General features: G+C 40.6%; 2 protein-coding genes across 4 annotated transcripts; one reads left to right on the top strand and one right to left on the bottom strand.

The window, feature by feature from the left end:
* Nucleotides 1-32: 32 nt before the first annotated feature.
* Nucleotides 33-6,273, bottom strand: Lgs (BCL9 domain-containing protein legless). Its single transcript, XM_070315426.1, has 7 exons — nucleotides 5,136-6,273; nucleotides 4,791-5,005; nucleotides 4,204-4,492; nucleotides 3,759-4,117; nucleotides 3,219-3,675; nucleotides 2,837-3,038; nucleotides 33-2,686 (listed from the first exon to the last, which is right to left on the bottom strand). Exons 1-7 carry the CDS (start codon nucleotides 5,422-5,424, stop codon nucleotides 838-840), a joined length of 3,660 nt encoding a protein of 1,219 aa, XP_070171527.1. The 5' UTR covers nucleotides 5,425-6,273; the 3' UTR covers nucleotides 33-837.
* A 163-nt stretch (nucleotides 6,274-6,436) lies between these two features.
* Nucleotides 6,437-12,425, top strand: LOC138944610 (integrator complex subunit 12). Of its 3 annotated transcripts, none has more exons than XM_070315430.1 (5): nucleotides 6,437-6,501; nucleotides 9,789-9,961; nucleotides 10,022-10,387; nucleotides 10,523-10,595; nucleotides 10,671-12,425. In XM_070315430.1, exons 2-5 carry the CDS (start codon nucleotides 9,803-9,805, stop codon nucleotides 10,877-10,879), a joined length of 807 nt encoding a protein of 268 aa, XP_070171531.1. In that variant the 5' UTR covers nucleotides 6,437-6,501; nucleotides 9,789-9,802; the 3' UTR covers nucleotides 10,880-12,425. The 3 variants fall into 3 exon arrangements, with proteins under 3 accessions (XP_070171531.1, XP_070171529.1, XP_070171528.1); XM_070315428.1 differs by having other exon boundaries at nucleotides 9,785-9,961; XM_070315427.1 differs by lacking the exon at nucleotides 6,437-6,501 and adding an exon at nucleotides 9,245-9,416 and having other exon boundaries at nucleotides 9,785-9,961.
* The last annotated feature ends 955 nt before the right edge of the window (nucleotides 12,426-13,380 follow it).

Genomic DNA, 13,380 nt, shown 5'->3' with positions numbered 1-13,380 from the left:
AAGCAGTGGTATCAACGCAGAGTACTTGATAAAGGAAGGATGAATTACGCGGCACCGGTGTACCAGAATCCTCTCGCTCGTCGTACCGTACGCACAATTGTTATTTTATTCTGAACAAACCGTTATAAACGAAACACGAAGAAAAGAGAGGAGATCTCGCTTGTTTTCTTCCTCTCTCTTTCTTTTTCTTTTTACATTCTAGTTACAGTAACGTATTTCTTAATCTAACAATGCTCCTCGATCGAAATATAACGACTTATATAAAAAAAAAGGAAAAAGTAAAAAAAGAACCATCGGATTGTACATCGGTATTTACACGAACGCGTAGGCGAGTACTCCACGTCTCCGTTATACAATTTACAGATAGGACCTGGAAAATTTAGGTGTAAAACGATACTACTAAGATGTATCGGAATAACATTTTCTTAGAGACATGCGACTCGGTGTCGTGATCCACAAGTCAAATGAGAGAAAAAGAAAAAAAAGAACTTGGCATAATATATACGTAAATAACGCCATAACAACAAATTAAGAGTAGAATTTAAGATTTTCGTCGCATGCTAATTATGAAGATTATCCTCGAAGATAGCTGTCAGCCATGCTCGTCGATAACTATCATTATTTTTCTCTATCCTTCACAAGAACGCTTTGCTATATATCTATAGCACAGTTTACACTTCCAGAATTAATTTGCATGGTTATAATAGAAATATCTTCCTGATAGATGAAAGATAGAAAGAGAGTAAAAGAGAGGGACACTCTGAAAGGCCACCATAAATCGTCATCGTCATCGTCGCGATATGGATCAATCAACACCGGGCAGTTTTTCTTTTTTTTTTATTTCGGCATGAAAAACTGCTGATGCGAGTGCGAGTTTGGCGGCGGATGCAAATTAGGATGTGGCGGTCCGCTGCCTCTGGTACCAGTGGCGTAAAGCTGTTGCTGGAAGTTGTGAAACTGTTGAGCATAATTCGGATCGGACATACTTGGTCCACTGCCAAATGGATTGTTCTTAAAGTTGCCGGTCGCGCCACCCATACTTGGCGGTAATGGCTGAGTAGCTTCGGGCGGCGGTCCCAGTCCCATCGGGCTGGCCTTGTTGCCGGACACACCGTACATGCCCGCCGGATTCGGTTGATTTGGCAGATTTTGCGGCACCATGTCGGGCGGGAAGACTTTATCGGGATCCATGGAGCCACCCGGGAAGACACCGCCGCCTACCATGTGCTGCATCCGCATCAGATTCGACTGCGGTCGCATATTGCCGACCGACGGTCTCATGGACGGGTGTATAGTGCCGGAAGTATTCATGGACTGACCGTCCATTCTGGGCGAGCCGCCCATGCCGGGGATCCCGGTGGCATTCATGCTGGACGGCATACCGCTGTGTGGACCCCCCATGTTATTCGGCACGCAGCCATTTGGGAAGTACTGTAGGTTCATGGAAGGCGACCCGCCCATCTTTGACTCCATATTGGATAGTGGATTGGTAAATCGCTGAAGGAAGTCTAGACTTGGTGGGCCACGGGGTGGTGCGTGACCGACATTCGGCCTGGCCGGCAAGTACTGTATGGTGTTTGGCGCATTGGGTTTTACCTGAACGCTCGCGCCGTTGTACGGACTCGGTCCGCCGATTCCATGCGGCCCGGTCATCAGTCTCGATGGAGGCGCGTGGCCGGGATCGCCGCCGGGATAAGTACCACCAGTCGAGCCGCCGGTACCCGAATGACCGCCCATCATTCCATGACCACCCATCATCGAGTGTCCTCCCATTTTGCTGGGGATTCCGCCGGGACTGCCCGTATGCGAAGTAGTGGGGCTGTAGCTCGTTGGCGGACCTGCGAGACCCATGCACATTCCGCCGACCTCACCACCGCCAGGTTCGCCACTGCTCGCGCCCATATGACAACCACCGTTCATCTCGCCACCCATTTGCATCATATGCATACTGGTGGCGTGCGGATTGCCGAACGGCATCATGCCAGCTGCATTGCCAGCATGCATGGGTTCATTGCCTAGCGAATTGCTAGCCGCCGTGTTTGTGAGTTGCTGGCTCATTTGTGCCAGAGACGTTATCGGGTCAAAATGATTCGTACTCATGGTGTTTAAGCCGCCGAGTCGGCCGCCGACTATGTTGTTGGGATTGAGAGGCACGTTGTCGGATGGTTGACTCACGTTTATGGACGGCCTGCCGCAAGCGAACGAGACGCCACCGCCGGATCCGCCGCTGCTCAACGACGACACTGTTGTGTTGCCAGGATTATTTGGATTCACTGTAGGTTGTTGTTGCGATTGTTGCTGCGATTGCGTTTGTTGTTGCTGCTGCTGAACGTCTTTCACGCACGGTGGCGATGTGTCGGGTTTCATGGTAGGCGACGCCGGCACCGTTCGTGGAGGACCCATACTATCGGGTATACTGGTGTTATGCGGCGTCGGACTATTTTGTGCACTCGCACTGGACTTGTTGCCCGGTTTCGCGGGATCCACCGGAGTATGCGGCGCAGCGCTACCCGGTGTGTGAGGTGTGTGTGGCGTGTGAGGACTATGCAGGGAACCTGCAAAACCTCGGTTCATACTGTCCATTTGTACCGGACTCGCGCCCTCCGATCTAGTAGGGAATTGATTGTTGTTATCTAGATTTCCCGCCAAGATTCTGTTGGGCATCTCTGAAGAGCTGCCTGTGTTTCTGTTGTCGATAAAAAAAAGATACATCATATAGTTATACAAATTATATGATTATTAATCGAAATATAATCTCACACTGAAGAGAAAGTTATGTTTTGCTCAAAAGTTAATGAAAGAATAGAAAAGAGAAACGGAAGGAGGGGATACTTACGTAGACGAATTGCCATCTTTCAGACTTGTATTAGGTTGTTTCTGAATAGTCAATTCTTGTCCTTCGAACGTGTTAAGATATTGAAGTTGAAGGGGGCTCGGCACTGGCATTAAATTTGCTTCTTTCACGGTTGTTGCATTTCCAGGATGTTGCTGCTTCTGTTGAGCTAAGGATTGTAACGTTCGGCAAAACATACCATCCACTAAATCAAAAGAATAAATCAAATTTAGAAATTATAAAAAATTCACAAAATCGTTAAACTTCGCGCACAGCAATGAATTTATACAAAAGGGGGAAAAAAAAAGAAAAAAAAACCGGAACATACCTCTGCTCCTTATCCTTACCAATCTGTACCAATCCTTTACTGTTTTGATCCACTTACCATTTGGTTGTTGATTGGTAGGAAAATCGAGAGAAGTATCCTTTTGAGCATTGGTACCGCTAGGACTAAGAGCGGCGATATGAGAATGAGAGACCGGTGTTCCCGGATTGCTATGATTCAATCGTGTCGTCGAAACGGTTGCTGTGCCAACCGGATTCGGAGAATCCTGACTCGTCGGACTTTGTCCCGGCAAGTGACTGGTCCTCTGATTACCCAGCTGGAACTGTCTGTTACAATCCGCTGGCGAATTCAAAGCAGAACTCGCGCGCGGTGACGGTAGAGACAAATTGCTGGTCGGATTGTTGGGCGACGACGGATTTGGACTTTGAATCGCGATCGGTACACTGGCAGATCGTGTCGTTTGATGATACGGAGGTGGTGGGCCTTGACTTCGCGGTACCCCACTGACCATGTTAGCACCGCGTAACGGTACCGCGCCCGGATTACCAACCGTTGCCTGTAATAATGATATTTTTGTTATAGATGTTCCATAATCCTATGTACATTGAGTTGAAATTATCACGCACAAAGAATACGTACTTTATTCTTTCCATCGAGAAATTGATGTTGCAATTTATGCCAATCCATAGATGGAGAACATTGATTTGATACAGAACCAACAGGAGGAACATTCGCGGTGGAACACGACACCGTCGTTCCTTGTGTTGTGTCCGCCAAAGGGTTGCCAGATTGTTCATCCTTAAATAACATCAGCTGCATTTTTCGCAAAGTCGCTAGTTGAACTTCTCTGTGCTGCCTTTGTCTCGGTGTCAAATTTTCGTCTGGAACTTTGACACCCTGAAGCGATGGTTGTAAACTTCCTGGGCCTGGACTCGTTGTGCCACCTAACAAATTTGGACTGTGGCCCATGGTAGCATTATTAGTGGGTTGAGGATTGGCTGTGAGGTAAAAAAAAAAAGCATATACATTGTATTAAATTTCACGGAAATAATGAATTAAAATAATTCAATGTAATAAAAATTACCTGAATTACCAGGTGAATTCGGCACAAGGCAAGGCACTACGTCTAGATTTCCATCATCGAGTGATGGCTCGGTATTACCGAGGGAATTTCCACCGTTTATGTTTCGCAAGTTGGGTTGTTCGTTCCAAAACTGTGGAGTATTTGGATCTAATGCTGGTAAATCCGGGGGTTGTTCAGTCGGGAAAGTATTATTCGCATTTCCCTGATGGCCTTTCTGTTTCATCATAGCAAGATTATTTAACCATTGAGCAGGATTTTGGCGAAAATGATTTACTTTATTTGGATGTTTCTAAAAGAATAAAAACGGTAAATATATATTAATGATAAATAAATAATGTATTATATAAGATATTTATATTGAAAACAAACTGTGTAAGTCAAAGATAAATAGATGTATGTGTGAAAAATGAGATATAAAAAAATTAATAATGCGTAATTACTAGTACTATTTTGACAGAGAATTGTGGAAAATTTTTACAACAAAAAACGCAACTTTTGTAACATATTGCTCATGTATGTAATTTGAGAATGAGAATTTACAAAGAGTATCATTGAAACAAATTCAATATATCGCACATATAATATACCTCCAAATATTTTTTAGTGGCTGGCTGCGCGCAATGATAAGCAACGAGCGAATGATATTCGCCTCTCAATACCGCATCTGCGCCTGTATTCGCTAACTGCGTAGAAAATACAAAAACTTGGCTCTGCTGTTGCATGTACTGAGCCTCGCCACTGCTTGCACTAGTCCCCATCTGTTTTCCCACAACATTACTAACAAGCGGTTGAATGCTGTCGGCTGTAATAATATATTTATTATAATCTATAGCAAAAAAAGAATAATTTGATTAATCGAACATAAGGTATACGTTAGCGCAATATAAATAAGATTCATAAATTATAAAATAACAGAAATAAATTTATGTTACCAGGTAGCTCATCGGTGGGATTGTTAGGGTCTCCCTCTTGTTTAACCGAAGTCAGGATCGACTGATTCCCATTGGTATTCTGATTCTCCACAGACATTGTACCTTCGCCGTTAGATGTATCGATACAGGGATCTCTCGAACACTCCGCTGTATCCTCCCCAGTCGTATCGTCGTTATTACTACCTGTACCCTCGTCCTTAAGCTTAACAGGATCGGCGTCAGACTCATCCTTGGCAACCGTGGTAGGTGGACAACAGCTGGGCTCGTTGGGCTTCTTTTCCGTTTTCATGGTTGGAGGCGTATCGCGTGCGCGAACGACCGAGCGTGTCAGACCTCGTTGTTGCTGCTACTGCTGCTGCTGAACAGTGGGAAAAGAAGAGGCATGGCCACTAGCACTAGGTGACACTAGGGGTCCGGGTCCGCGACGCGCTGGCTGCGTGCGGCAGAGATCGAGAGGTTAACGTCGGACCGAATGCACGGGTGTGAACCGGGAGTCAGGAGCGTTCATCAGACGGCACCGATCAGCTCTCCCGAGGCTTTAAACATCGCTATGCTCGTGAATCGTCACGAGCGACGGTGGAAGGGGGGGGGGGGGGGGAGGATGCTGCAGTCTATCTCTCGCCGTTATTTATCCTCACCGTAACTGGGGGGATGCTGCGTAGCTACCACACCACCTGGATACGGGGCCCGATTCGGCCGGGTTCGCCAACTAGATACCGCTTGGGTACCGGCGCTGGAAGCAGCGCCGAGGAGCGCGATGGTAAATTCCCCCCCCGTCGCCCCCGGAGCAGAAACGAGTATCCCGTGTGTATCACCCTCGCCTCCACGGTGATCGCGTAGCGCATAGCGCGCCTCTCCGGCTGCTGTGTCGCGCGCGCGGCTGCTGCTGCTGCGGCCTGCGTTGGCGGAGCAGCGGCGGTCGGCGGTGCGCGGCGCGTTGACGCCGCGAGGACACACACGAACGCGAGACGCGGGCGATCCGTATCAACGGCGATGCGAACGCGCGCTGCAACTGTACGACTCGAGTGTCCACCTTGCCGTCGTACGCGCGAGCATTGTTCTCTCTACCTCGACTTTATTTGTCACTTCATGGTCGCTTTGATTATTTATTTCTTTTCTACGCAACGCTGCCAACTGTTGGGTTGAAAATTTTCGGATCAACGTCGCTTGACGCGCGCCGCCGCGCCGCTCCGATCGTCAGACGGAGACGGGACGATGCGCCCGACATTCGGCGGGAGTGAGATCGGCGCGAGTAATAGCCTTGGCGCTTGGCGAGCGCATGCGCCGTTAGTCGCGCGACAGAGATCCACGCTCGCCGCCTCTCGTCGTCATCGTCGTCGTCGTCGTCGTCGTCGTCGCCCGCAGGGTAACTATTTTCGTCTCTCTTTGATTATATTTTCGCCTTCTTCGTCTTCCTCTCTCGATCGGCGGCGGCGTTCGAGCTATCGCCTCGTCCGCGTCGCCTTCGTCGACGGATGATATGAATCCGCGGATGCTGCGAAATTTGAAAAGATCTCGGAGAGGCAGCCTCCCCGAGACAAAACTTTTGGATCTTATATATCTCGTGCTCGAATTCACTTGGCTCAAAATTTAATTTCGGATGCATACAGAGGGAATCGAGCTTGATGCGCCTACATTCTCCGAGTTCATGGCGACCACGATAGATTCGTAGATGTCGCCCGGTTAGCGGCGGTATTTTTGAAATTCGAATCGTGAAGTAAACACAGAAATTTGTAAATAAATTCGCTTTTATTCATCGGAAACACATGCGTTATTATACGCGCCACATAATATTCAAAAAATTAAATAAACAATGTATACTGTACTTTATTATTACAGCAATTGACGTGTGTATGAATTATACTAATTCAACGCTCTTACGCTAAACGGAAATGTTCTCGCAAACGATCAACCGATAGCTGAAATTTTTAAATCTTTTTATCTTTGCATTTCGAAAGAATAGAATTATTTTTTGAAAAACGTTTAGGAGAAAGGAATTTTGGCGGGAAGGATCGCGATACCCGTGAATACAATGGTCAAAGGATTAAACATGACGTTGACCTGAGTCAGGTACAAAATCGAAGGTATTTGTTAGGATTTCAGAAGTTAGGGCACGTATATAAAACGTATTTTTGTTTATTGCTTGTGAAAGAATTGGAAAAACGTATATAATTTCAAACATTTTTAAGATAAAGGATTTACGACATATACATATATATACCCAGATAGCCAAGTCTGTCGAAACCCACATACAGCACCGAAAGATTGCAAAAACGTTGCATAGATCTTACATTGAAACATTGTGATATAGAAGTTGCGAAATGTTTCTGCAATGTTACTGCAAGCCTGCGGCAACGTTGAAATGACCGCCCTCAGAGATATTTCAATGTAAGACTACAGTAATGTTACGGTGCAATGTATTTGTAATATTTAAATACATTGCCACAAATATGCAAAACGCTTCAAATTTAATACATAAACTTTGAGAACATATAAAAACATCCAAGAGAGATAAGAAAAAAGATTGTGAATTTACGCAATTACAACGAGTTTTTTCTCGTCTCTCTTGGATATCTTTATATATTCTCCAAGTTTATCTATTAAATTTGAAGTATTTTGCATATTAAAAAATTATTATCAAATTTTTGCATTTATATAAAAATGGGAACTATTAAACAATTTTCTGTTATCTAATTAACAACGCTATTTTATAAATTATTTACAAGTTTAAGAAATGATTAAATAATTTAATTCATAAAAATTAAAATTTTATTTATATAAATATTAAACTCCATATCTTAAGTAGACAATAAACGGATAATTTTAACTTTTTTCGGATAATTATTTGTCCGATTTCTGAACACTCAATTCAATATCTGAATTTCCTCTGTTGGGATTGTATCAGACAAATTAATCTGATAAAAATAGTTATACCTTTAATATTACTAATCGCTTTTTTGCAAGCTTTATATAACCATCGTGATTAAAACTTAAATACGGGATAGATAACGCAACGCGCGCCGCATAGTGGTAAACGAACGAAGTAGCGATTATCAAAAACTGTCTTTTGTAATGTTTTTGAAATGCTGCTGTAACATTCTCATAAAATATTACAATTCCATATTTCAATAATGTCTTAACAATATTTCATTGCAACTTGCAAGATTGTAACATTGCTGCAATGTAATTGCAATGTTCTGTGCTGTATGGGAAGTAGATCATACCAAAAGTGTCTACTATCAACTGTTGTCAACAAAAAAGCTATAAATTTGATACAGAAATTGTTATTATCGATCAAATCAACAAATCGCCAAAAATAGAGCAGACTGATCGCAAATTGATAACAGAAACAAAGCAGGATCTGCGTGCGTCCAATCTGACGACAGATTGACAGCAGAAACCGAGCATAATCTGCAGCTCATTATGAAATATTATAAAAATAAATTTTATTTGAAATAATATAATTGCCTCCAAAATCGCGATCATTTATGAAAATTAAGAAATCAGTTGTAAGAACAATTAATTTTTAGGTAGTAATTTTCATTATACTGTAAGTAAGAAAAGGAAATAAAGTTGGAGTTTTTAAAATTTTAATTTTTGAAGTTTTTATTTGTATTGTCTTTCTTGCCTATATCATATTCCCGATATCTCAGAATTTAAATTTGTATAAGTATCGGCAGGAGGCCAAAAAGACTCCATAGGGAGAGTTTTTTAGCGGGTGCGAGTCCCGCATATCCCACAGGATCGGCCGGTGGGAATGCATAATGCATTTTTCTCTTCCTTCGTAAAACAAAAAAAAAATATTCTACTATTTTTGCGGATTTTGAAGCTTTGAATTTTCACGCTTCTTGAAATTTTAATCTGTACCATCTCTTTGCTTTAAATGACAATTTTTGTAAATATAAAAAAAAGTACATATTCTTTTAATACAATTTTTGAAATTTAATTTTTATTCGAAAATTGATTAATAATTTTTTCTTTTCTTCTTCTTCTTAATTATACTGCCAATTAAACGTCATATATATAATATCCAATATTGTCCAATAGATATGTTCACGAGTTTAGTTGATCTTTAGCTTTACAAGATACAAACTCATCTACGCGGTTCAAGATTCACGCGATAACCTAGAATTGCCTAGGCCTAGAATAAAATAATATCGTAGCAAAAACGCTGCATATTGATCGATGATAAAGTCACAAATAAAGTGTCGATATTACATCTACCATATAGATATTATGCATTAATGCATATTTTGCATTAATTTAAACTTTACGGGTTCTGTAAGTTAAACTGCAAACGTATTATATTAGAGTTTCCTTTCTGTTATAAAAAGAGTAAATATTGATAAATATATGGTATGCAAGTGCAAGGTATAAAAAAACAAGAAAGCGTAGATCTTACCTTTTTTCGAATAACACTCTTTGTACTCGAAAAAAGAGATATATATGTATATTTGTAACTCGCTCCTTGTATATGAAAAAAAATTAATGAGATAGAGTATTTAAATTTTCAATAGACGAAACATGTGTTATTATTGCGAGATATAACCTGCGACTTGCGTTGCAAGGTGTCTTTATTCAATCTTGTCGTGAATTATTTATAAAGTATTTATATGTAGCAATGATTAATTAATATACATTGCATACAGAAAGAATACTTTTGAAAGATGACTCAGCTGGAATTGGATCCACAATTTACACAGGGGCTACGCCTTTTGCACTCCACTAATAAGGATTCTGCGGAACAGCTGCGAGCTCTATTAGATGAAGCGATTAAACAAAAATACGGGCCGTCCAAAATGCTCTCCAATGTGCTACATAAAAAGGTAATGCATTTAATGAAATATAAATTATAGTTGATGTAATTTGTTTCATCTGTTTCTCAGTACATGATGGAAGAACCAGTATTGAGCGATCACAGTAGCAGCAGCAGCAGTAAGAAAAGCAAAGGCTCCAGCTCGTCTAAGCATTCTAGCAAATCGAGCAAGAATAGCTCCCCTGTTAATCTGCCAGCACGCGACACACCACCGGACATTCTGCAGACGGACGATACTCTGGCACTGGAAATTCTAGAAGATGATCTGACATGCGTAATTTGTAAAGGGATGGATGTTGGAGCAAGAAATAGGCTTGTAGAGTGTCAAGAGTGTCATTCTTTGTATCATCAGGAATGCCATGTTCCACATATTCTGGATTCGCAGATAGATGTGCCGAAACAAGTATGGTACTGCTCTAACTGTCCAAAGTCTCAGGTATGTGTATTTACTCGCATTTAAAATTTATATGAGAATATCAAATTTTAAACAAGAGAAATTTAAATAAGGGCTAATATTTTATTTGCTGAATATCAATGTAATTATTCTACTATATTGATTATTATATTTTAGGTTTCGAAAGACAGAAGTTCACCAAAAACTGTGATAGAAAGCAAGACCAAAGAACAAAAAAAACCGAGCTCAAGTAAATATGAATGCATGTGTAATGCATTTGAAATGTAGAAGTAAATTTTATTTTTTAATTAATTAATTCTTGCAGGCACTGGAACTAAGGTGACACCAAATATTCATATTATAAGCGCGGATAAAAGATTGAAAGACATGATGAAGAAAGCCAAACAAGACAAACGAAATACAGGTACTGCCTCAAGTTCAAAGAACTCTTCATCCAGTACGTCTGCATTATCCTCAGTTAAGTCTTCTCAGGATAAATCATTATTATACAAGATAAAATCAGGGATAGAATAAATTGCGTAAGTTATGAAAGAAGTCATTAAATAAACAAAAACGAATTATATATAAATATTAGATGCTGTAAAAATAATTCGCATTTTTTATTGAAATTATTTTATAATTGATCTTATTAATCTGTGAAGGAAAGAGGGAGGACAATTTTTATTATTACTTTTTATGAATATATTTTCGTATGACGAGAAAGAATAAGAAAAAAAGAGAGATTGTAAGAATCGCGACACCTTATGACAAAGACACAAGTTTTAAATAGACGATACACCACTAGTACGTATTTATATTGAAGTTTAATCTCGAATTACATTCAATCGATATTAGTACAATTGGGCCTTTGTGTAGTGTCTGAATTTCTTACTGCCTATAAATACAATTCCATATTATACAATTTATCAATAATTGTACAAACGTGCCATGTAAATTTGTTATCTTTATAAGCTTTCGCATTATTATTACAAAAATATTAAGTATGTAGAAAATAATGACATAATATTACTATAGCTAATAATTATTACACACGTAATATCGTTTGTAATACAAGTCTGCGTTGATAGTTTTAAAATGTAAATATACAATAGATTATTTTTTAATACCTTTTTATTGATATATTTATAAAAGGAAAGCGATAAAATTATACAAACTTCATATATCTCAAGATTGCGTATTAATTGTACTGTTATATATATGTATAGCATATACAATTTCGTGACCGAAATCAACTCTGCATCGCGTTACGCGATACAACATCGACGCCGGAATTGTCAATACTTGTCAAAATGCACAGTGGAAAACTATGACGCGCGCCAAATATATACCTTCTACTGTATACAAGATATACATGTAAATTCCACGTGTACTCCACGTGAATGCGGATGATTAGAGTCGCGGACTAATGTAAGAATTCCAAATTAATGTAACACGACTTACGTAACACACGCGACTCCGACAACTTTCGAATGGCGTGTATTCTTGAAAAATTCACGTGTACCCGCGTGTATTTATAATAACGATATTTAGATCTTAGCGCACCACAGAGAGCTGTGATAATTTTGCGTGGGCTATGTAGCTTGTATATCGCGCGTCCGTTCAATTACAATAAATCTTTACCGACAAAACCAAAGGGAGATTTTGAGTATTTGTTTGTATAAAAAAAAAAGAAGCTGAAAAAAATCGTTATCATCCCCGCAGGCAAATTGTGACAAACTGTTATGATTCAAATTAGAAACGAGTCCACTTCAACGCTTGTGGCTTTCCCTTACGCTAACGATTATCAAGACGACACGGTGGTTTTCATCGTGTCTTAATCGTAAGGCTAATAATTAAAAGTCTGTACAGCTGTGATTGCGGATGGGCGAAATAACGAAGAGATAATACGATACGAATCGTTTATAATACCAATATATTTTTTTGCGATTTTTTTTTTTTTTTTTTTTTAAATGCAATTAGTCGTTTTGTCCCTACGTCCCATTGGAAATTTGGCAAGAATCATTTCGTTTTCTCGAGTGTCGCTTAAAGTCTACTCGTGCGCGCGGGATGGGGTGGTGGTGGTAGGGGGGGGGGGGAGGAATTGGGCTGAAATACTATGTACAATGGAGAGGGGAAGAGAGCTACTCGCGAGGGGTCGCAATTGCACATACACATATTACATACACGCACACGCACAAATTGATACAGAGACACGATATAATACGCTCGAAATAAGCGTATTGCATGCATCTTAATGAATCAAGGACAGACGCTTTCTCTCCTCCAAGGTACATTTATAATGGCGATCAAGATTAATGTCAATGTAATGTGCCGTATTAATAGTAATTAATATTACTTTCTTTTTTTTTCACACGATTCTTCAAAAAGTGCTACCTAGGAAGATGTATTTTCGAAAACGCTAACGAAACCAAGACGGCATTGTTAGCTCAATTATCGCTCTCGGCAATTATATATGGCTTGCAATGATTGCCGGATAAAAGGACCATTATAAATCGTATCTTCGGAAATAGCGGCGTCCGAGAATATACAAGAGAAAGATTTTTAAACTAGGAAAATTATCGGGATCATACCCTCTCCCCCTCCCCCCCCCCCCCACCCCCATTTTCTCTTCTCGAAGCTTAACAAGAAGTAACTCGAGACACGATGTTGAGATTTATCTCTATAAACTACGAAGCATTGACACACTAATCGCCTCGCGAAAATCACCTCTCTCTCTCTCTCTCTCTCTCTCTTTCAGTCCGTTGCGTCATAATCACATACGTTAAATGCAGAATTGACAAGCTTTTCAGATTGGATGGAGTCGACTTTCGACTGTACAATTTGCTCGGAAAACTCTGCTGCGTATATTCCGGATATCGTAAACATTTTAAATACTCAAGCGCGCTCTCTTTAATCGTCATCTCGATAAAAAGTTTAGCGGACGTTTACAGAAATAGCGTCTCTCAATATTTTATCATATCACTTCTCTCGACATAGCGGTATGTGTACAGTACTCTGCGTTGATACCACTGCTT

The sequence above is a fragment of the Polyergus mexicanus genome, unplaced genomic scaffold (genome assembly GCF_030449975.1).
Source record: "Polyergus mexicanus isolate NDT 795.1 unplaced genomic scaffold, iyPolMexi1.0 SCAF_311, whole genome shotgun sequence".
Lineage (NCBI taxonomy): Eukaryota > Metazoa > Arthropoda > Insecta > Hymenoptera > Formicidae > Polyergus > Polyergus mexicanus.
Note: the sequence above shows the minus strand (reverse complement) of the source record. Positions and strands in the feature narration are given on the sequence as shown.

What these genes read in the sequence shown, in the direction of transcription:
- Lgs (XM_070315426.1), bottom strand. Translation starts at nt 5,424, where the DNA reads ATGAAAACGGAAAAGAAGCCCAACGAGCCCAGCTGTTGTCCACCTACC. An exon ending in TACCAATCAACAACCAAATG is followed by an intron (nt 3,039 to 3,218) that starts GTAAGTGGATCA and finishes CTTTTGATTTAG; the next exon opens with TGGATGGTATGTTTTGCCGA. An exon ending in AAAGATGGCAATTCGTCTAC is followed by an intron (nt 2,687 to 2,836) that starts GTAAGTATCCCC and finishes TATCGACAACAG; the next exon opens with AAACACAGGCAGCTCTTCAG.
- LOC138944610 (XM_070315430.1), top strand. Translation starts at nt 9,803, where the DNA reads ATGACTCAGCTGGAATTGGATCCACAATTTACACAGGGGCTACGCCTT. An exon ending in CCAATGTGCTACATAAAAAG is followed by an intron (nt 9,962 to 10,021) that starts GTAATGCATTTA and finishes TCTGTTTCTCAG; the next exon opens with TACATGATGGAAGAACCAGT. An exon ending in CTAACTGTCCAAAGTCTCAG is followed by an intron (nt 10,388 to 10,522) that starts GTATGTGTATTT and finishes ATTATATTTTAG; the next exon opens with GTTTCGAAAGACAGAAGTTC.